A 20,794-nucleotide genomic window follows, 5' to 3' on the forward strand; every position below is an offset into this window, starting at 1 on the left:
TTTTAAAAACTTACAACAAAAGCATATATATGTATATACAAAATTTTATATTTTGCTTTTTTTGGCTTAGCATACTAAAGCATTTTTCCCTATAATTATGTCTAATGGTTGTCTAATATTCCACTAAGTGGTAGTATAAGTAACCATTTTCTTCTTGTTGAACACTGAGCCCATTTAAATGTGGGAAATTATAAGAGTAGGTTGGCATCCTTGAATATAAATATCTGTGTAGTTTAGATATGACGGCCAGAGGCTCAGCTTGTTAGTGTTTCTTTTTGCAAGAACACTTGACAACGTGAAATTTCATATCTCTGGACAGAATTTTTTGCTGTAAGTAACCCTCATTAAAAATGAAAAGAAAGATTTTTTTTTAGCTGGTACCTTTTTTACAAAGTACCTGGTAGCAAAGTTAACATGATATGACTTTTTTTTATTGTATTTGTCTAACTCTACACTGAGAGTCAGCTGCCTGCGGGGACTTGCCCAAGAAAGTTAGCCAGGGGTGATATATGGAAACCCACTCTGCTAAATCAACTCCCCAAATCTGTCACTGTAGTCCAGAGCTTCAGGAATCATTTCTGCTGTTTTTGACTGTCAAAAATTGATTACTTTGGAAGAGACTAAAAACCTAATACTGATATCGTCGTTTGTCAAAGTAATTGTAGAGGGTATGTCCTACTGTTATAGGTCCTATGAAAATGCAGGGAGAGATTAGAAGTTAAAACAAAAAAGTACACGGAAGCCTTGATTTAGATTGATGCTACAGCTCTTATTCTTTCACGGCTTTGCTTTTTTATTTATTTATTTATTTATTTATTTTTTATTTTTCCCCTAAAGCCCCAGGCGATAGTTGTAAGTCATAGTTGCACATCCTTCTAGTTGCTGTATGTGGGACGCGGCCTCAGCATGGCCGGAGAAGCAGTGCGTCTGTGCGCGCCCGGGATCCGAACCCGGGCAGCCTGCATCAGAGCGCACGCACTTAACCGCTAAGCCACGGGGCCGGCCCCACGGCTTTGCTTTTTGAACGCCTTCTTCGATGAACCACAGCGCTGCGAGATCCCAGGAGAGATCACCTTGTCCATTCCCTTACCCTGAAGCAGGACTGCACATCCATGCCCCAGTTCTTATTTTTAAACCCTGCAGAGAGGCAGGCTCCTTTAGACACCTGTTTCAGTGTTTTACACGGCCAGGGGGTCATCTGTGGTTCCCATGCCACATCTGAACACTTTTCTTTCTGTTTGGTCTTCGGTGGCCTCAGAAGGTCACTCTAAGCTCCGTTGAATGGATATTTTACCCCCAATTAGTGGACAGTCATTGCTCAATTGTCTCATTCTGAGAAAGAGATTCTAGTTCTTCTATTATGAGTCCAAATTAGATGGGGGACACCAGCAATGCCACAGCCCTGTGACTTGAGGGAGGCGAGAACTTGGTTCAGAAGCCAAGGGCTCCCAGTGGCCTGTAGAGCACGTGAAAGTGTCATGCAAATGGGAGGCAATGTTAATAATGTTCAGTGATACACTTGTAAGAATAAACTTCTTACAAGTAATGTAAATCTTAAACTTATCACTTGTTTAATGATCTACATTTTGGGGGACAAATAATGAGCTAATAAATGTTGAAATATATGGAACATGAAAGATCATCCAAACAGATGCAGCCTTTAAGGAAAAAAGTGGGTAACCTCAGTTTTTTAATAGGAAAGATGAGCCATAGAAGATGTCAGTGGCAGTTTCCCTTTGGGGGTAGATTAGGTCTTAATTTTCGCAATCTCAGAATATGTTTGAATAACTTATGTCTTAAGCTCTTTGGGAGATTTTAGCTTACCATTTACAAAATCTCTGTTTAGGTATGCCAGAACTTGCATTTAGGAAAGGAACCATTTCCATTCTCAGTTCTGAAGTCAAGGACATATGATTTTATCTCGAAAGGAGGCATTCTGAAGCATTTTCTTAGAGAACACTGGTGGGGCTGGTGTACTGAGAATGGGAGGGGCCAATGGGAGATGGCCGGTCACCACATCAGGGCTGGAGAGAAACAATGGCCTCCACTCTCTCTGTTATGCCCCCAGCCTCTGCTGCCCACCTTTCGTCCTGGCACTCTCACTAACGGCTGGGCAAGTGGCTCCTTGTTCCAATTAGAGGAGATCACATGATGTCTCAAGCATTATCTTTCTGTAGAAATTACACATGATGAGCTGGTTTTTGCTCCCAGTTACTGAAGTTCTAGCCCAGGGCACTGAATTCATAATGTGCTGGACATGAGGATCTGAAAGAAGGTTTGTTCTTGGCGATTGTGTACTGGGTTTTTCCATGAAATCATCCCCTGGTGACTTGTACAACACATCCTGGTAAAGACTTATTTCAGACTCAAACCAAGTGCCCCAAACAGCAGCTCTGGCCTAAATCAGCCTTGTTAAAAATTCAGCTACGTCCCATCTCTTTCCTATCTTCAGGTTCGGTACTATTGTATATGGCATAAACAATTTTCTGCACCAGACCAAGAAAGGAAGAACAAGATTTCAGACTGAATGTATGTCATTTAAATAGGCATCTTTCTGATACTGATTACTTCTTCAGGAAAAACACTAATCCATTTGTCAAAACAGAAAAGGCCACCATAGTCACATGCTATATTTCTTTCATAAGTTAATTATCAGAGTCCCTTATACTTTTCTTGAACAATTCCTAACTCCCAATGCTAGGAATTTGATGGGAAGTCCCTGTTCTAAAGGAATTTAAAAATAGAATAAATAGTAATAATATGGACTTTGGAATAAGGCAAACCATTAATTTAAATGTGTGGCCGTTACTTCCTAGTTATGTGGTTTCAGACAAGTTTCTTAGCATCTGTGAGCCTCAGTTTCTTCATTTGCAAATTTGGCTTACAGTTTGTGAGATTTCATTAATGTATTTAATTATTTCAGATTTAAATTAAATTTGTAAATTATTTTTCCTACCAAGAGAATTGATTAGCAATTAGAATCACAAAATTAGGACATTTCTGAAGACAGAACACAAGCCAGTAGGTAGAAGAGGTTGGGTTTGTGGGGGTTGTGGTGAGAATCAAGGTCTCTAGAAATCACCTGACAGAGATGCCGCCAACGCAGAAAACCAGGTCTAACACCAACTGATAAAGGCTTTGAAAGTCATGACTGAAAACGACAACAGCCACTGCTCATTTAACAAAGGCTAGTTATACCCCTAAAGTTCAGGCCTGACATAAAACGTTTCAAAAAAATTCACTAAGTTGTATGTCAAATTGGTCAAAATAATTCATATAAAGATGATATGAAAATCTTCAGGCGGGAATGCTACAATTTTTTCTTCAAAATAGTAAATATTTGAATTTGAAGAACAGACACATTGGGGACCGGATGACATGCATTTAGTAATCATCTGTTTTGTAAGATGTAGCTCGTGTTTTTTCTCTCCCTCTTTCTCTCTTTTTCCCATAAGAGGCAGAGTTTTAAAATGGAAATCTAGGAGGATGGTCAGTGCCATATTTCAAGTTGTAGTACTTTGTAGGAGTATCATCCATTTTTGGCAGATTTATTGCTCCTTCAAAATTATTTTAGTAATGACAAAAAATTGGGCAATTCTACAGAGCTCAATGTCTTATCTTCCTTACAGGGTGCTAATAAGGAGCTTCTTCTATTGCTTTATGAAACATGGGCTTAGAAAACTCTAAGCATACAAAGATATTTTGTTTTACAAAGAGATTTCTCTTATATTCATACCTATAAGTACAGTCTGGAGCACATTAAAATGTTTCATTGCAGTATGGAGATGTCTCGAAAAACCAAAAATAGAAATACATATGATCCAGCTATTCTATGACTGGGTATTTATCCAAAGAACATGAAATCAATAATTCAAAAAGATACATGCACACCTCTGTTCATTGCAGCATTATTCACAGTAGCCAAGACGTGGAAGTAACCCAAGTGCCCATCAACAGATGAATGGATAAAGAAGATGTGGTATATATATGTAAAATGGAATACTACTCAACCATAAAAAAGGACAAAATTGTGCCATATGCGACAACATGGATGGACCTTGAGGGTATTATGCTGAGAGAAATAAATCAGAGAAAGACAAATACCGTGTGATTTCACTCATATGTGGAAGATAAACAAACACGTAGATAAGGAGAATAGATTAGTGGTTACCAGAGGAGAAGCGGGTAGGGGGAGGGCAAAAGGAGTAAAGGGGCACATGTAGGTGATGTATAAAAACTGGACTGTTGGTGATGAACACAACGCGGTCTATATGGAAACTAAAATATAGTGATGTATACCTGAAATTTACACAATGTTGTCAGCCAATATAACCCCAATAAAATAATTTGAAAAAAGTTTCATTGACATTTGATGTTTTAGGATAACTACGAGGTAGCATGTCCAACTCCACATTCCTCATTGTACCTGGTATAAGGAAAGGTGATGAAAGATGGAAGCAATTATTTCCCCCTTCCAGGAACTTACAGTACAATGGAATGGAACAAATCAAAAGATGGGGAATAGAGGGACTTGGAAACAGAAACATGTGAATCCTATGTGGGATCTTTTGCAGATACATATATCTGTTGCAGAAAGACTGACCCAGAAAGCTTGGAAGCAGCTAAGAGACTTGGGAATAGGGAGAGATGTCGAATCGAGGCAGGCCGTACAGCCCTCCCTTTGCACAGTGTGGTAGTGGCCTTGGAGTTGGGAGAATGGGAGTTAGAGAAACTACACAGTGTGTGCAGAGCGTGTGTGCATTTGCAGACTAAAACATCATCCCTGGGGCAGGCCCTGTAACTTTCTCAGAGACAATCTCATGACGGATGAGTCTTCAGCAACAGACCGAAGTCTGAGTTTCAGCCCTCCCAGTACCTGCATGGCCTCGTGATATTCCAGCTTCTCTGAGTTTCGGCTTCTTTGGGGATACTAACGGTGCCTACCCCATAGTGTTGCTGTGTTAGCTCATTTATTCCTCACACTTAGCACAGTGCCTGGCTCATGCAAACACTCAAGAGATATGAGTTTAAATTAAAGATAAGTTTGTGCTTTACCTGATTTTTCCAGGTAACAGAGTTTTGAAAATACTGTCTACAATAAAGAAACAAAAATAACATTTTTTCCCCCTAAAATTAGGCAATCCTACTGTGACACTCAGATTCCACAGCCTTGATGTCATTTTCAAACATGGCCTCAATATAAACAAAGCATCAGTATGCTAGTGCTTGGAAAGTCAATGACCTCAAACAGAAGCATACATCTCTCCTCAGATTCCAAGTTCAACATTGATGTTGATTTATGGCAGGCAAGCATTTCAAAGGCTGCTGTCTGCATTCTCTCTTTATGACTTAGGCTATCCAAAAATATGTTCTAAAATCAAAACATAAAACTCTAGACTCTTGACCTATTTTAATATTCTAATCTCATGTTATTTTTACTTTTTGACGGTGAGATACAATTAAGAACAGACTATTCTTGGCACTACGCTGGCTCCTGAAAGACGTTTCCTACCCCTTTCTCTAGACATTAGCAGAAAATGAAAATTCAGGGAAGCACCTTGTCAGAGTATTGATTTATTCATGTAGAAATAACATCTTACGCGGAGGAGCAGTGGGTTAACTTTTGGTCAACAACAACCTCTCACCACATTCCAGAGTGCAGCTTAGAGAATGAAGAGACTTGACTAGAAGTATTTTTAAAAAAAAAAATTTTTTTTCCCTTCTAGTAGATGATTGTGGGGCCTTCCACTTGACCCACAACTGCTCTCTCTATACTCTAGTGTTATCTGAAGTCCAGAATTGTTCTTGCATATTAACTATGTTCCACATGAAAAGAAAAATACTGATTTAGAAGGCAACTTTCAGAAAGGGTGTTGAAAGCAGGGGCTCATTCTAGGGTGAAAGGCATCGCCTCTAAGAACACTGCCTTCAAGCACGTTAAGGGTGTAAGCAGAGGGTTTGCCCAAGGCTAGACTGGCTGTGGTCTGGGTCCTCCTACTGCCCAGTGCTCCCTCATATAGTCCAAGCCAGAAGTCGGCTAGCTCCTGGAGCCCAGAAAGACACTCTGATGTTCATCCCTGGTTCGCAGTCTTGCTGTGGTATGTCTCAGGGAGAGAATGAGTGCACGTTATTAGCAACTTGGGGGACATTTAAAGTGGAGCAAGAAAGTAATCTAAATGGCTTATTTGTTCCCTCAGTTCCCTTTCTGCAGAGTTAAAGAAGAGAAAAGAGAGGAGATAAGGCTGGCAGGAGATAACAAGTGCCAGAAGTTGTTTTGTTTCAAGTAGACTGACAGAATTCTTCCCTCAGCTTTCCAGAAGCGTGGGTGCCACTCCACTTTGCCTGTAGGCACCTGAAATCTGGAAATGGCGGACAGGAGTGAGGGAAAGAGATACTGAGACTCACTGGCCTTACACTGAGAGGAACAATACTCCCGAAACTGTTAAATGGTACTGGAAACAATGGATTTTTCCCCCCATAAAATAGAGAAAGTGATTCACTACTCAGTGCATCTGTTTCTTTTAGGAATTCGTTTGGCATCAAACAGAGAAGTGTTTCAAAAATAACTTTTTAAGGCCACGTATTGTAGGATTACACTGATATACAATGTCTAGAATAGGCAGATCCATAGTCAGAAAGGAGATTAATAGTGGCCCGGGGATGAAGGGTGGGGAGTGATTGCAAATGGGCACAAGCTTTCTTTTTGGGGTAATGGGAATGTTCTAAAATTAGGTTGTTCTGATGATTGCACAAGTCTGAATTTACTAAAAATAATTGAAAAAAAAATTTCAAACATGTAAGCATGTACCTTTTTTACATTTTTCCGCAGCATTTTACATATAAGGAAATGAGGCTCAGAGTCTGTGGGATTTGTCCCTCGAGTTCTGTCCTTATTTGATCCATGCCACACTTTCTCCTAAGAGCTAACTACTGTGATGTGCCAAAGTATAAAAAACTTACTTTACTTATAAAGAGCTTATACTCTGCCTGTGTAGACAACAAAACAGGCAAACAAGGCATCTTTTTACGTAACAGCATTATGTGGCCAGGCACTTACACTTAGAGGATAGGGATGTGTGTAATGAGGTGCCAATCGTATGGTACAGCATAGACATTATGCTGCTGAGGTCAAAGATCAAGGTGATTCTGAGCATCATCAGGGAGGCTAGTGAGAATGGGAAGAAAACATTACTGAATCTCATATAGTAAGTATCATAATGCATTCCTATATAGACTATTACCTGGGGTCCTGGTCATTTTAGCTTAAAGAAGCATGATACACACACTTAGACGTGAACTAGCAATTCCAGGTGAAATGTGTCCACATAAAGTTGTCCAAGTACAACAGGAAAGTGGATAAATAAAATTGTGGTATATGCATACAATAGAAGACTATTCAGTAATAATAAGGCATGAACTCCTGCTGCAGGCAACCATATGAAGGATCTCAAAAAATATCATATTAAGCAAAAGAAGCTATACCCAAAATAGCATGAGTCCATTCATATGTAGTTCAAGAATAGGCCAACTAATCTATGGTGAGAAAAATCAGAACAGACATTGCCTCTAGGGGCTGGGGCTGGGGCTTGATTGCAAAGAGGCACATGGGACTTTTTTGGGGTAAGAAATGTTCTGCAGCTTGATTGGAGTGGTGGTTATACAGGCGTATGCAACTGTGAAGACTCACTGCACTGTGCACTTAACATCTGTGCATTATATTATATGTCAATTTCTACCTCAATGAAAAAAGGCATGATGTTGGTAGAACAGGTCCAGAAAAGAGCAAGTAAATGACTTGGGGAATCTCAGAGAAGCTACTGTTTGAAGACAGACTGCAAAAAGGATTAGTTCTCAGGTTCAGAACAATGTTTTTACATAAGGAGAATTAAGCCTAAAACTTCTTACCATAAGGGAGAGTAGACTAGTAGAAAATGGCTTTGGAATCAGAAAAACTGGTGTTGGAATCCTGAGTTCTCAATGGCTAGCCACATGGCCTGACCCTGGCTTCTTCACCTATTAAAGGGGTCTTAAGGCTTGACCTTATATCAAAAGGGGTGGAGGTGACGAGCATGATCTTGGAGACACGTGCTCTGGTTTAAAGGGAGACTAGAATATTTTGATAAATAGCCCTAAATTTTTGAACAGCATACCCGAGTGCTATTTCAAATGGGGCCCCAGTTCAAGCTAGAACATTACGCTTTCATGTCTGGGTTTTAGTGCCTGAAACTTTTTTTAAAGACAGTTTTATTGAGATGTAATTCACATACCATAAAGTTCACCCTCTTAAAGTGTACAATTCAATGGGTTTTAGTATATTCAGAGTTGTGTAACCATCACCACGATCTAATTTTAGAATATTTTCATCACCCCACAAAGAAACTCATATCCATTAGCTGTCATTCCTCATTCTTCCCCATCTACTCCTCTCCAACTCCCAGCTTTAGGTAACCAAGAATCTGCTTTCTGTCTGTGTGGATTTGTCTATTCTGGTCCATCCATGTTGTAGCATGTATCAGTACTTCATTCCTTTTTTATGGCTGAATAATATTCTATTATATGGATATAGCATATTTTGTTTAATTATTCATCAGTTGATAGAAATTTGAGTTCTTTCCTCCTTCTTTGTGGCAAGTACGAAAAATATTGCTATGAACATTCTTGTACAATTTTTTGTGTGGAAATCTACCTGCATTTTTCTTGGGTACATACCAAGGAGTAGAATTGCTAGGTCATATGATGACTCTCTATTTAACATTTTGAGAAACTGTTAAACTGTTTTCCCAGGTGGCTACACCATTTTACTTTCCCACAAGAAATGTATGAGGGTTCCAGTTTCTCCACGTCTTTGCCAACACTTGTTATTGTCAGTCTTTTTGATTACAGCAGGGCCTGAACTTTGAGTTCTTGTTTGTGGTGTCAGAGTGTAGAGAAGTGCACAGTCAGTGGGGTCACATCGTGGTAGTGCCACATTCCATGTGGGCATGCTAAGCCTTACCCTGGATTGGCCTGTGGGACCTCTTTTCATGCCCCACAGTCTCTCATACATGGGGTCTAAGCTCAAATATCCTCCCTTTCATTAAAACTGGGTATGACAATGCCTTATGAACCCTTAGTCTGTCTCAGTCTCCTCACAAAAGGAAGGAGATAAGTCTAGTGGTCAGAGCAATGCTTTTTCAACTGGCAAAGAAATCAGGGCTCTGAAGAGTGTATTCAATAATAAAAACCACTAGTATTTATTGACAGTTTATTAGGTGCCAAGTATTGTTCTAAGTGCTTTACATGAATTATATCATTTAGAGTGTATCATAATTTATGGAGGTGGGTAATATTAATCCCATTTTACAGAAGGGGTAAGTAACCAGCTCAAGGACACACCAATAGTAGGTAGAGTCATGGCTGGATCCACAAAGGTTGAGTCCAGGGCCAGAGCTTTAATCTACTTGCAGTACCATCTCACCATTAAATTATAATTGACTAAACTTAACGGGTCTATCCACTTCACCACTGTATTTCTAGAAACTAATACAGTCCCTGACTCATAAAAAGTGGTTAATAAATATATGTTGAATAAATTAAAGAAAGAAGGAATAAAACTAAGTTGTAGTATTAAGGCCTCTTGTTCATAATCGAAAAGAACTTGAGCCATGTTTAACACAAGTAAGTTTGTGTGTGTGTGTTAATGTGTGTTCCCTTTCTTTCATCCTCTAACTATTTAAGCTCTTTTTTATCAGCAACTCCTCATTCTTCTCCCTTATTGTAGTACAAATAGTACAAATCACTGCTGACATTTCATCTAATTGCAGAGTAACAGATTGTAACGGATTAAAGATTTCACAATACAAACATTTGGCCTGCTCAAAGCCAGGTAGGAGTAAGACAGAAGGTAAAAACATTTAATTTGAAGAATTCACAAACAAGATAATAAAAAAAATTGGTCCAAAACAGAGGATGAACTCACCAGAAAAAATTACATTGTAATTGAATTGTAAAAGATCCAAATGTGTGGAAGATGGAGGACAGACAGAACAAGACATTCTCCTGCACTGATCACGTTGCTTCCCACTCAAAATCCTCTGCACTGTTTCAGAATAAGAACACCAGACGTAGGCAAGATTGCTCTCGTCTGTGTCATTTTTCTCATTCTTTTGTTTTCTATTTGTTTTCATTTCATCTCCCACTCCTCACTTTCTGTTCTGCTAATCCATATTTGTGAAATCCATGCTTCCAAAACACTTTGCTCTGCCTTATTTAAAATTCATCTGAAAACTCTCACTCCTTTTATTCTTTGAGTAAAAAGAGAAACTAACACCTACATTAGCATCTATTAAAACAATTAGATCTCCTTAGCACTCATGTATCAGAATTTATATCTCCCAATGATGATTTTTCCCATAGTGACCCATTGAGAGACTGTGGAATGATGCTAATGCTCAAAACATTTTGGTCATAGTTAGAATATAAGTCTCACAAGAACATCTATCTCATTACTTGACCACAGTAACTAAAACTCTTTTATCCAATTTGATCATCAACTCACAGTCCATACTTGGCCCTAAGTAGTTTATGGCCATTTGAATAAAATTTACCTTTTAAAGTCAAAGGCAAGCCACTACCGAGGACAGAGAAAAGAACGTATTGTACACTGAGAGAGACTTTTGGAGAGAGGGGCTGGAATTTGCAATATTTTGAGGTACCATGTAAGCAGTGCAACTGGAATAATTAGGTATCCTTCAAAGATGACTTCCTTGAAGGTGGTATGACTCATGTTTGTTAAAGAAAGTTTTCATTTCCTTCTAATTTGTCCAACCAATTCACTTGAAAATACTTATTTAAGCACCTTGGATGTTCCAGGCACAGTGTAAGACACTGGGGATAAGAAGGTACACAAGATAGACCAGATCCTTGCACTCACTGAGCGTTAGTCAACTAAGAGGCAATATGGCAGAGTAGAGAGAAAATGGGTTTGGGAGTTAGAGAGATCTGGGTCTAAATCTTTGTTCTGTTGCTTATTTTGTGGGTGGCAGTGGGCCAATTACATTTTCTAACACGAGAAATAGGGATATGAAGAGTTACCACACAGGACTGCTCCAAGGATTACATGAGGTAAAGTCAGAAAGGCACAGAGTAGAGTGCTTGATACAGGGGTGGGTCTGGCTTTCATATTCCAACTCTTGTCCTTCAGAAGAACAAGTTTTACAAGCTTTACTTAATGGCTAAGTCTAGATTCATCAGTCAGAGATTCAAGGGGCAAACTGTCACTAAACTACTTCGTTCAATCTTATTTCTCAGGATATCTGTTCAAGCTTTCTCTCCAGTCTTATCTGGGCTTGTCTTTGGTAGTCTTAGCTCTGTAAACTTGTTCCTGCTGATCTCTTTTCTTTTCACTTCTGGAAAGCATTCTCCATTTCTTTCTGCCTATTTAAATTCTACTCAGTTTTATAGACTAGCTCACTTTTTTCAACTCTTCCATGCAGCCTCCCTGTTCACGCCTTTTCTTCTTGCTTAAAATGTATGGTACATTTTAACTTATACTTTTATTTGGCTCTTTGTGAAGCTTCTTTTGTTATTATTTTGCATTTTGAAATTTTGCTACTATTAGTGACCATTTCCCATATGTGAATCTTAATCTTCCACTTTAAACACTTTGCTTTTCTAATTTCACAGTTTTGAATGAATGGATGGGAATTTATATTCTATTTAATGAAGAATTTTTTTTTCATGGAAAACAAAATCCTTCTGCCTTATTAAATTCATCAGCACTCATGAGTGAATAATAACATGTTTGTGACAATGAGTACCTTTGAATTTAGGACTTTGTATCCTGGGCAGGAATTCATGCTGAGTATTTATGAAATATTATTAACAAGAAACAAAAATGCCATAGCTATTTACTGGTGTTTTTCTTTTGCTATGTTATTTACATTTGCAATGTATTATGATATTTGAAAGGGAAAATATAAATGTAGACTTCAACCAGTTGCAAGTTCTTAAAGCAAACTGACCAAATGTTACGATTTCAAAAAACAAACCAAAACTGAGAAAAACTGGTTTACATCAATTTTTTTTGTTTGTTTTTTGAGGGTTTTTTTGTATTTAAATTGAGTTTACAGCTACACTTTGGAGCTGAAAAGACTAGCGAGACTGTTTAAAGAAGATGGTGAAATGGAAGAGTGTGGGCTTCAGCCCTGTGTTTGAAGGTTAGCTCTGACGTTGGTTGTGTGAACTTGGACAAGTTACTTAGACTTTCCTGGGCTTCAGGTCTGTTTCCTCCTCATTTTGTAAAAGAGATTTAATAATGCCAATTTTGAAGAATGTTGTGAGAATTATTTTGGTTGGCACACAGTGGACTCGCAGTAAATTGTAGCTTTTATTATTATTTGTGTTTATAACTTAGGTAGAGAAGTTGAAGTAAGCTTTGATGAAGACGGACTTTGGAAACAAGGGAGCTGGGCTGGGAGCACAGGCTTTTGGGTGGCTATAGCTGTGAAAGGGAGGGTAACACAGTAGGTTAAGGTATGACAATGGGGGCACAATGAAGGTTATCAAAGGGCATTTTGAAAATGCCCTGGGTCTCTCCCCCTACTTAATTCTTTAAATTAGAGTCTAAATTTATACTACTTTTCAAGGGAATTCACAACCAACAAAAAAATATCAAATTTTCATTTAGAAACTCAATGAAATGAGAGTTTGGTTTCATCCCTTTGTGCCTGAAAAGTCTTTTTAACTAGAAAGGCAATGAAATTACAGTCCTACACACTAGAGGGCTATTTCAAGTTGTTTGCTTTTTCCTATGATGTTTTTAGAAACCATATCATGGAGGAGACAAATACTTATTATGTGTAACAGTATAGTTATAATTGGTGATTGAAATTCTGACCAAAGACTCAGAATCAAGTAATCCATAGGTATGGCCAAAGCCATCAAAAAATCAAATGCAACTCTACTTCTGTACTACTTTGAAGGGAAATTATTGTGAAGTCCCACAAAATGGACACAAGATACTAAGTACACGAAAATATACGATGGTCTTAATACATTTTAAAACAATTCAATACCACTACATCATATCTGCTATGTTATAAATTTGACTAGCAATAAATATTCTAAATATGATAAACTTAGATTTTGTTCGTATTCTTTGAATTCTCCTTGGAACTGATTCTTTCCCGTTTCCCTCTGGGTAAATTTCCATGTTGCAAGCAGAGACTTACATCATAGCTTTAACTAAATCTGAACTTTAAATAAAAGTTAAATTAAGCTAAGTCACAAGCTCTCTGTGCATCATGGAAACAGGATAAAAAGAGGGTTACAGAAAGGAAAGATACCGAATAAGCCTTTACAAAAAAAAAAAGAGAGAGAAAAACTATCATCGTTTTCATGACCATCAACAAAAACAATAGCAACAATGATTTTGTTGAGCATCTATACTGCCTCTCTTTTTAAAGAGCAGACCAAAAAAACAAAAGTATTAAACTATTTTCATTGTTTGGGGCTAAGATATTTGTTGACAGGCTTTCAGAATACTTTAGTCTTCATTTGTAAAACAGGAACACAATTACTATTATTAACATGGACTTTAAAAAAAGGAGTTTTGAACCATCTCTCACAGTAAAATAAACACCTCTCCCCATTCATTCATTCAAAAATATTTTTGCACACCTCCTGCGTGCTTGCCTCTGTGATCAAACTTGGTTTCACAGTGGGGCACAATAGTTATGGCCGCTGCAGGGATGGTGCTGGCAGTCTAGTGGGGAAGAGAGACAATGAACAAGTAAACAAATGCCAATAAGTATACCTTCCTGGAATGCTATGGGTCAAAATGTGTGTCTTTTGTTACATTTCTCTAATGTGATAGACTGTGAGTGACAAGGAAGGTTCTTATTGGCAACCATGTTTAAAGTTCAGTTTAACCTTTTATAAGGATTTCCATTTAGGGCATTGATTTGTTGCGCAGAGATTCCTGGAGGGCATGAGTTACCATCTGACTGCTAAGTATACTTTGAAACAGCATCAGTTCTTTCACCATCCGTGGACAAAAAAGATGCCACAGGAATAATGACTTTAACCCATTCCAAAGAAGTATCAAGTAATTGACCATTGAAAGCTAAAAAACTTTTGTTGTTTGATTGAATATGTATCCTCCAAATGCTTTTCTGTGAAGTAAATGTTTTTCTAATTAGGCTAAAAAATGTGAAATTTTCTTGCAAAATTGATTTTCTATTAAGGCACTAAAGTGGTTTCTCTTCCCTTCTGCTTGGGTACTAATTAAATTACGTCCCAACCTGTTTTAATTCAGCAATCAATTTTTTTTCCATTTGCACTAGATTACAGAATCTCATTTAAAAATCACTCTTTAATGAATTCTATACAAAGCCGAGGTGATCGACTTACTCTCTAACGGAGACAAAACAGTACTGGTCAAATTATGAGACAGACTTGCTCAAAAAAAATAAAAAAGACTCAGTTGTATTCTGGTGGTATCTGTTTCTTATGCTGTTTTTAGAGCTAAGAAGTAGTAGTGGGAGGCATGGGGATGAAAAATAAATTAGGAACAAAATGCTCAAATAAAAAGGGGCTACATGCTTTGAAGATGTACTTGATGCTGGGGTGCAGGACCGAGACAATTTCTAAAATGATCATAAATAAAATTTATAAAAAAAAAGGAAATGGAGTCATAGCTATTGATTGTAACACTTGAAGTAATTAAGTAAAAACGTTAAATGAATGCATTATTCTAAAAGTCTGAAGGTTGGTTTCAAGTTTGACTTTGGGTGGCCTGAATAAATATTTTTGAATGATTGAAAGGAAGAAAATCTCAAAAATTCAGTGCAGACAGCCTGAGGTTATGCATGTTGGAAGCCTTTTGCAAGTGGAAGAAGTGTATATATTGATGATAGAGGATGATTTTTGAGGCCTTAGACTTAAAAGGGGAAAATTAAGAAAATGGTTTTATATGTAATATCTCTCGACTCAAAGGATATACATTTCTGTTTTACAGAAACAAAAGGAAGACAAAGATTTAGCTGTCTGCCAGGACAAATTCCATTTTCATCTGATGGAAGGTGGGGAGGTGGAAGGAGAAAGAATGGTCAATCATGTAACATTAAAAAAAAAATAGCTAGTGAACCTAAACTGGTAAGGTGGCTTTGAATATGTTAGAGAAATGTTATCAAGTCAGGATGGAAACCCCACCAGAGATGTTTTCCCCAGGGGCTAGAATCTAACAATGGGAGCTGTGTACTTGTTAGGGCTCTTCCTGGCACAGCTTCTCTCTTCAACACGCCCTGTGTTTTAAACATGTGTTTAGAAACTTCCAGATAAGGCTCCTTCTATTTTTTTCTAAATTGCGTGCACATTTAATTGATCACTAAAATAACACATAATTCTTTAAGTAACATAATTGCTTCGTCATCTTATGACTTTTACATTTTTAAGTTTCTGGCCACAAAGCCCTACCTTATTCTATCTAAATCGCAGAACTGGATCTCAGTGGGTCAGATTTAACCCATTTAAATCCAAGTCTCTACCTGAACAGACTACTGCGATTGGTGGTTCAGTTTCTAGATTCCAAAGCTGTTTCTTAAATTCTTTTTTTCTCACTTTCTTTAGTGTCTTTCACTTGTTTGACATTAAAAATAACGTTTAGCACTGTTAGACAAAAGCAAACTAAAATCATGAACAAAATTGCTCATGTAAAATGGAAAAACAATTTACTTAAAATTGTGAGAATTAAAGCCAATCTAAGACTTCAATTTATTCACACAACCATAATTTTCTGCAGTTAATGGACAGTAGCATGAAAAGATAGAGCACCTATCAGTGAGAATAAGTAATTCTTCACATATAAGATGTAATTGGAATCTCATTTCATTTATCATGAGAAAGTTTATACCTGGGTGTAGGCATCCAGAGATACTTTGTAAGCTAGACATCTGTTTTATGAGGTTTCCTATATCATGATAAGAGGAAATAGTCACTCAACTGAAAATCAAAACTCACTACTTTTGAGTAGATATCAAAGAGGAAAGGCTCCAGAGTTTAAAAATGTGATTGTAGAAGTATTTCCCATTAAAAACTTCCAGAGACATTCTGTAAGTACAATGGAGGTGAGAAAAAGAATAGAGAAGTAGAAATAGAGGGAAAAGAATAGAATGACTAGAGAGATGAAAACTTGAGAAAGAGAGACAGTAAGAAGACTGGTCAGGAAGGCAGAAGGGAGATCTCTTGCTTGTTGAGCACTTAGCGCATACTAGGCTCTACATCAGGCGTTTTATACTCTATCCTATTTAATCTGTAAGATAAGGGATAGATAATGTTAGGCCACTTTCTAGATTAAAAAATGGAATTTTAGAGAGTGGAAGAGACTTGTTCAAGGTCTCTGAGCTAGTAAATGGATCCCCCAGGATTGAAACCCGGGAGTGTTTGTTCCGGAAAACAGGACTTTTCCAGAAACCAGTCTAGCTGGCAATAAGCCAGGCAAAGATTGGAGTGAGGAAGGAAAATGGGACAATACTAAACTCCAGGAAAGCAGGAGCACTGTTTTTACTCTTTTCACTTTAACACCTAGCACAGTTCCTGGAATATAGCAGTGTATAATAAATATTTGCATAATGAATATTTTTGAAAGAGTTGGGTGACAAAAGTCTTAGAGAAGACATGGCAGAAAAAGAAAGAAATAGAAGAAAGAGAAAGAAGAGGGCAAGTAAGGGGGTGAGAACAAAAACATGATTATTTTTGGGCAGTCTACCTAACCTTCTAGATTCTAGAGTCAAACCTGTCAGCTCAGTGTCAAGCTGCAAACTCTGCCCATATGCAAAGTATTTTTGAAAGAGGAAAATTGCTTGATGGCCTGCATTCCCTAAACTCGGCCAAGAATGTTTACCGACTTTTCAGAACCCAGTTTGTGAATCCCATACCACTTGATAGTTACTAGGTGGAGGTGAGGCGCGTGGGCCGTGCACTGGACAGGTGGGCTTTGTGAGGTGCAAGTGAGTCGTATTCTGACGTTCAACCAACAAGCCAACCAAAAGCCAGTGAACTAATAAAAACGAATTAGTTAATAAATACTTGTTATATTTCCACTTTGCCCCCCAGCTTCAAGGAATTTAAACAAAGCCAAACATCTCAATAAAATATAAAAATTCAATGAAACAGGTCATTACTTTGTTAAATGATTAGAAATATTATGATTGAATGTTTTTCTTTTCATATAGATGATTGATTTAACATTGATATTAGTTTACCCATAGAGAAGAACTGTTTATAAAAAATCATAAAATTTAAAAACTCAATATTATACTTGGGTTGTTCTTGAAAATCCATAGTAGGGCTAAATCTATCTCAAAATCCAAGAATCTAACTCTGACTAACCTATTTGATTAAGTTATGTATATTTCCTTCTAAAAAGAAAGCAAAGCTTAACCCAAATAATTTTGACTCCTTTTGTACAACCAAATAATTTTAGAGCACTACTAAAAATCAATTTCAGGATAGCAATCAATGAGCGTGTTCTAAAACCTCGGTTCATTATATTGGTCACAGCAAACCTTTGGCTGAGAGGATTCCCAGGTGATGGGCTTGGCTGACTTCCTCGGAAGGCTTGGGCCACACTCTGATCTCTCTGGTGGCCCCAAAGTGACCATATCTTATGGAATTCTAGGGATCCTAAATGACAGAAGCTTTTGGCAATCCCTTGGGTAACAATAAACCTATGTCAAGATCCAAAAAATGGCTGGAAAAGGAGCTGCTTTAGGAATTTAGAGATGCTAAGAGTTGTTTGCTTTTCTGACATTGGCCTGTAGAGACATCTGCACAGAAAAACGCTAGTGCCAGGCAGGCATAGCATAATCAAATAGCATTGATTATTATGTCATTTAAATGCACTAAGGATATTGAACTTCTCTTTTTAAATCACAGAAAAATTGTGGGCTAAACTAGTAAAACCAGGAAAAAACAATGTGAAGAGTACTATAAAAATGTGAGTCATTTAAAAAATGGATTTAATATCAGCCTTTGTGAATTATATTTGATGTCTCACCCATCAAGCTCTGCTATCTTCAGGAGAAACAATGAACTGTCTGTGATATGCAGAAATAATCAAGGAAAAAGTGCCATTTTATTTCTATTTAATAGCTACATAAGCTATGTAGAAAACACAAAATGATTGTGAAAAAATTCAAAGAAAAAGATGATTTTTTCACTGTCCTTTTAAAGAAGTAGGTGTGTGTGTGTCATTTGGTAAGCTTTTAGAAACAGACTGTGTGCGCGCGCGTATATATATACGCGCACACACACACACATATATATAGACGAGGGAACTGTCTATAGACCTGGTACACAAATCTTGCTCTTTTCTTTCAAATAACACCCAGAATACCTGTATACTTTTTAACGATGTTAGCAATCCCCTGACCCTATTTTGCCAGCTGTCAGCAGCTGGAGGCCCACATCACCCTTTGTAAAGAGCATCTCTCAATAGGTTATTACTTGAGTAGCAACTGGCGAGTGCAGCTTGTCATATTAGAAATGCTAATGTTTCTCTTACCTCTTCCTTCTCAGCACTTTGCAGATCACGCCACTCCTCAGTTACATGACCAAAATCCACTGTGTTCATGGGGACTTTAAATTCCCCAATGATGTCATGCTTGGAGAAACGATCAAAATCATACACAGCCATCACCAGGGTTTTGCCACCCAGTTCCGAGTATGGTACCTAAATAAAAAGAGATGAGGATAAAATACCTGGTCACAAAAACGCTTAAAAACGTGTTACTTGTTTAGTGTTTAATTTTAATATTTATGTTGGATAAATGGAACAGGCAGATAATTGTGCTTTTGCTTTTTCTTAAATTGAATCATTTGACTAACTGCTTGAGGCTTAAATTACTTGAGAGAAAATGGGGACTTACTATAGTAATTTATTACTTTATCTCAAAGTTCTAGAAGCTGTTAGTGTTATTAATAATGGATCCTACTATTAGTCATGCTGTAAACACTTAAAGATTAATACAAGAATAAACCAAGCCAATTTGACCATATAGATACATTTTTCTTATAGAATATTTTGTTGTTATTGCTGTTATGATAAGTTACCTTGTCAGAGTGTAACTTACTCTGGGGTAGATAACTTCTTTCAAAAGATGTGTTAACTCTTTCAAGCCATTTGGAAGCCATAGTTTAAAGGAGCAACGATTTACTAAAAGGTGTGCTAGGAGTCAGAGAGGAGTTACACGAAAGTCACGAAGTGCCTCATGTACTCCCTAAAATAATTTACTGATTGACAAGAACTGACCAGAAAATTGACGTTTTGAATATCAGGAATGCATTATAATATGGATCTTGAAGTTCATTCTTATGTATGATGTTCTTTAGGACGAGTGGTGGCAAAAAGCCAAGAACTGATGAATTCTCCAGCTGTTCAGATATATCTGGGACAGATGCTATGGGTTGGGATGTTTATCAGTGACATTTTTAATATTCAGGGAAAGCACTGCAATCCAAGTAAGCTACACTTCAGTAACTGGGTAGAAATGCCTAATTAAGAAATTGTTTAGACTTGTATTGAAGGTTTGATCAATTTTCATACACTTTCTTTTATTTTATCAGTGTAAATGGTTGTCTTATGCTCCAGCAAACATTTCTCAATTAACTCTGTATATTAAGAAGGGAAGGAGAAGAAAGAATATTTCACCATATATGTACAAGAAATTTTAGTTTTTCCAAAGAGTTTTTATTTCGTCATGTATTTGGAATCAAATTAAAACAGTACAATTAAAAACTAGGCACAATGCTGTTTCCATTTTAGAACAAAAAAGCCCTTCCGAAGAGCTGAATTTCAAAGGAAGAAATATGAAATTTTAGAGTAGAGATAAACTCTTGAATATTTCATCTTATTTCTGAAATCGCTCTAGATTTTTTGGTGATTGTATTGAGACAGCATCAGTCAAAAACCTGGGCTTGGAGTCAGATAGTCCTGGGCTTGGGTCCCCACTTTCTAGCTGAAGGGCCTGGGGCAAGGGAATAACCCTCAGCTTTTTCATCTGTCAAATAATGATGGTGATAATAGTGCCTACTTCACAGGGCTGCTTGAGGCTGAATGAATATATGTGAGGCATTTAGCAAAGGGTTGGCAGACAGTAGGCACTTAGCTTCCATTCCTGTATCATATTGCCTACTGGTATTTCAAGATGTGTAATCTACATTGTCTACTGGATAAATTAACCAATTCTCTAGAAACAGTGGCATATTTCTTAAATGTATCAAAGTACATTGTACTTCAAATTGATATATGGTTTGATCAAACTTCTTGAAGTCACAGAAATTAGTAATAAAATTATTAGCAGTATTTTTTTTTCAGAAATAACATACAGGTAACACAAGACAAAATTAAAGTCTCCACAATATTACGTCAAATAATGTAAGAATCTGCTTACTAAATTATGGTTAGAAATGGCTGACCTAAATTAAGATTAATACATAGTCAAAGAAAATGATGGTGATTACCATTTGCAATATTTTTTTAGTTTTATTTTCATTTTATGTTCTGTGGTATATTGGCCATAGTGATTAGCTCTTCATGAGCTAAGTATTTCCAGAATGTTTTTACTGTTACTGTAAATTAACTGTCTGGGTATAGAAAAGCATAGATTTTAAATAGGATTATTGACAATACATTAGGGACTTTTGTCTTAAAAACTCAAAAGTTTCAGTGTGAATAGAGACACTACTCTTTTACAAAATTGAAAATAAGAATTGAGAAAATGACTCATGCCCTCAGTTTCATTCATTTCTTTCA

The 20,794-nt window shown here is 37.2% G+C and overlaps 1 protein-coding gene across 3 annotated transcripts in view; it reads right to left on the minus strand.

Annotated features, from left to right (window-relative positions):
- Positions 1 to 20,794, minus strand: part of SYT1 (synaptotagmin 1) — a 523,518-nt gene that overhangs the window by 114,109 nt on the left and 388,615 nt on the right. For all 3 annotated transcript variants that reach the window (XM_087449148.1, XM_087449145.1, XM_087449149.1), the window contains one exon: positions 18,545 to 18,712. In XM_087449148.1, coding sequence (XP_087305274.1) covers positions 18,545 to 18,712 — 168 coding nt within the window. The remainder of the gene's footprint in view (positions 1 to 18,544; positions 18,713 to 20,794) is intronic.

The sequence above is a fragment of the Ceratotherium simum genome, chromosome 25 (assembly GCF_057802395.1).
Source record: "Ceratotherium simum simum isolate JZ-2026a chromosome 25, ASM5780239v1, whole genome shotgun sequence".
In the NCBI taxonomy this organism is placed as follows: domain Eukaryota; kingdom Metazoa; phylum Chordata; class Mammalia; order Perissodactyla; family Rhinocerotidae; genus Ceratotherium; species Ceratotherium simum.